The 2812-nt window shown below is 48.4% G+C and overlaps 1 protein-coding gene across 1 annotated transcript; it reads left to right on the plus strand.

Annotated features, from left to right (window-relative positions):
- The first annotated feature begins 1356 nt into the window (after positions 1-1356).
- Positions 1357-2040, plus strand: LOC141041213 (uncharacterized). The gene has a single exon (XM_073507334.1). It carries the CDS (start codon positions 1357-1359, stop codon positions 2038-2040), a length of 684 nt encoding a protein of 227 aa, XP_073363435.1.
- Positions 2041-2812: the final 772 nt, after the last annotated feature.

Raw genomic sequence — 2812 nt, forward strand, 5'->3', positions numbered from 1 at the left:
CTCAAGGGTCCCTTAGTGGAATCACGGCATCTTGCATTGTGCGAGGGCGTGAGGAGATTACGGTGGCCCTAGTGGCTTCTTGGGGAGCATTGTGCCTCCACACCGCTCCAAACGGAGATTAGCATCTGCAAGGGTGTGAACTTCGGGATACATCGTCGTCTCCGCGTGCCTCGGGTATCTCTTACCCGAACCCTTTACTTACGCACTTTACTTTGTGATAGCCATATTGTTTCTTGTCATAGATCTTGCTACCACTTAGTTGTTTATCTTGCTTAGCATAAGTTGTTGGTGCACATAGGTGAGCCTAGTGGTTGTAGGTTTTGTGCTTGTCAAATTAACCGCTAGGTTTATTCCGCATTTGTTCAAGCCTAAACCGTAATTATTTTAAAGCGCCTATTCACCCCCCCCCCTCTAGGCGACATCCACGATCTTTGACGTGCCTCTGCCACAGAACATATAAGTGTAAAATGATTATTCCTACACTTGTAAAACCCGGAATGCCCTGGATAAATGTCGAATCCCACCTTGCGGCAAAACCATGGAGGCCGGTGCTTCTCAGGAACACATCTGTGGCTTTTTGCGCATGTAGTTGAGTGCACGGCTATTTGTTCGTGCCCGTGCCTCGCGTAGCACCATAGCACGAATTGACGTCCGTGAATCACGTAACTTCATTTCCGTGCCTGACGTAGCATCGTATCTATGCCTCTACTTGCGCCTCTTGTTGTATAAGTGCTTCTTGAAGCTGCATATCCACGCCTGTCGTTGCTTCTCGTTCTTTCTATCCATCTCGTAGCATTAGCTGCAATAGTGCCTCTGAAAAAACACATCACTGCTCCTACCAGCGAATGTATCACTGAAAACAATTGCCACTCCCAATGAATGTACCACGCCCGTGTGTCTGAGAGTTAAACCAGCCACTTCAAGCATGCTTCTCTTGGTCAGAGACTTGTGCCTCTACATACTGCCCCTGCATGCCTCACGAGATAAATTGTAAAAGTTAACATTTGACAGCAAACTACGCAAGACAGCGATCATCTCCCCGACTGGCTGGAGATACGACGGTTGCTAAAAACATAACTGCTGATTTTATTTTTATTTTTTATAAAGAAAAACCACGATCAAAAACCTAGGATGTGCACAACCGCACCACCAGGGAGATGAAACCACGATCCAGAACCCACGATGTGCACAACCGCATCGACAGTGAGATCGTGCACTCCTTTGCCGCTTCCCCGCCCTTAAATTTAGACTTCCACCGCGGCCTTCTTACACACAAACAACAGAAATCGCCATTGCGCTCCCACTCATTGTTCCCCACGAAAAAGCAGGTTGCAGGAAGACCAACTGCTCCAGGCCATGGGATTCATCAAGGAATTCATGGAGGTGCAGGCCCGCGGCAACACCAAGTTGCACGTGATCCACACCAACGACTTGCACAAGGCGGCGACCACCATCAAGCAGTACGAGCGACACCTCGAATTCGAGCGCCACAAGATCGTCGGAGTTGATGTGAAGTACACCAACGACGTTGGCGAAGATCAGAAACCAGCCCTCGTCCAGCTCTCCGTCGGCAAGGATCATCCGGTGTTGCTCTTCCAACTGAGCGCTGCCGACAAGAACTGCACCAGGTTCAACAACTTCCTCGCCGACCCTAGATACACGTTTGCTGGCTTCTCCATCGACGGCGACATAGAGATGCTCGGGCGCGTCGGACTAGAGATCGCCCACTTCGTCGACATCCAGAAGGAATGGAGGGTGCCTACAGCTACCAAGCCTCTGGACTCCCTTGGGGATGTCTCATGCATCCTTCTCCACGACTACTACAACAACATGAAGAAGAAGCTCACCAACGCAGAGCACCAGCGATGGGCGCGCATGCCCCTGTCCATGAGGCACATCGAGTACGCGGCAAAAGATGCTTACGCTGCGTACGAGATATGGAGCCGCCTCACCATCATCCAGGAAGGCCTCCGCCGGGCAAAACTCAAGAAGGAGCAGACCAGGAAGCGCGCAAGGTCCTGGGCCGACTACGACTACTGAAGCAGGTGGTCTCGGCCATGAAAAGTAACTAGAAGATTGCTCATGCCATTCTAGATTTCCCGTTAGATTTGCTTTCTCTCAAGACTGCCGTTTACTTGTTCTAAATTTAGATTTGCTTGTGTCGCAGTTAACCTTGTAGTTTGCTTCCAGTTTACTTATCTTCTGAACAAGATTATTTCCAATGCAATGTTGCAGTTTTCTATTATTAGAATATATTGGCGTGAACTGAAAAATATAAACGCAGTACAGATACTATACGATTAGCGTAACGCACAGAGCAGGTACACATAGCAATCCACAAAAATGACGAGCATGCAATGCACTAGTACCTTTGTGGATGCAGCGTCGAAATGCAGGGACAACAATTACATAATGCTCCTAAAAGCAGTGCACAATGTTCTAACAAACCATTGCACACACAAATATTAAAAATCGTTCGTATGGAACACTTTGGAAAAACATTTTGAATACAGAGGTAGTTAGGCGTTTATTCTCCTTGGAAAACATTGCTTACGCCCGTGACCCTCGGAGAAGAACACTATAGAGGCACAGTTGTCCGTCAATAACACCAACTACTTAAAACACCCACGAAGGCACTTCGGTGCTTCCACTCCTATGGAGACCGTGCGTAAATTGACTTCACGTCCGTTAATGAGGCCGAATGCCTTCGAAGACACATGAAACTCATAGGCCATGGCCCCCGCAATGAAAACGTGTCAATGAAAGCTTCTTGAAAACAGAGGCACACCTTCACGTGCTTGCATCACGATCC

The sequence above is a fragment of the Aegilops tauschii genome, chromosome 2 (genome assembly GCF_002575655.3).
Source record: "Aegilops tauschii subsp. strangulata cultivar AL8/78 chromosome 2, Aet v6.0, whole genome shotgun sequence".
Taxonomy (NCBI): Eukaryota; Viridiplantae; Streptophyta; class Magnoliopsida; order Poales; family Poaceae; genus Aegilops; species Aegilops tauschii.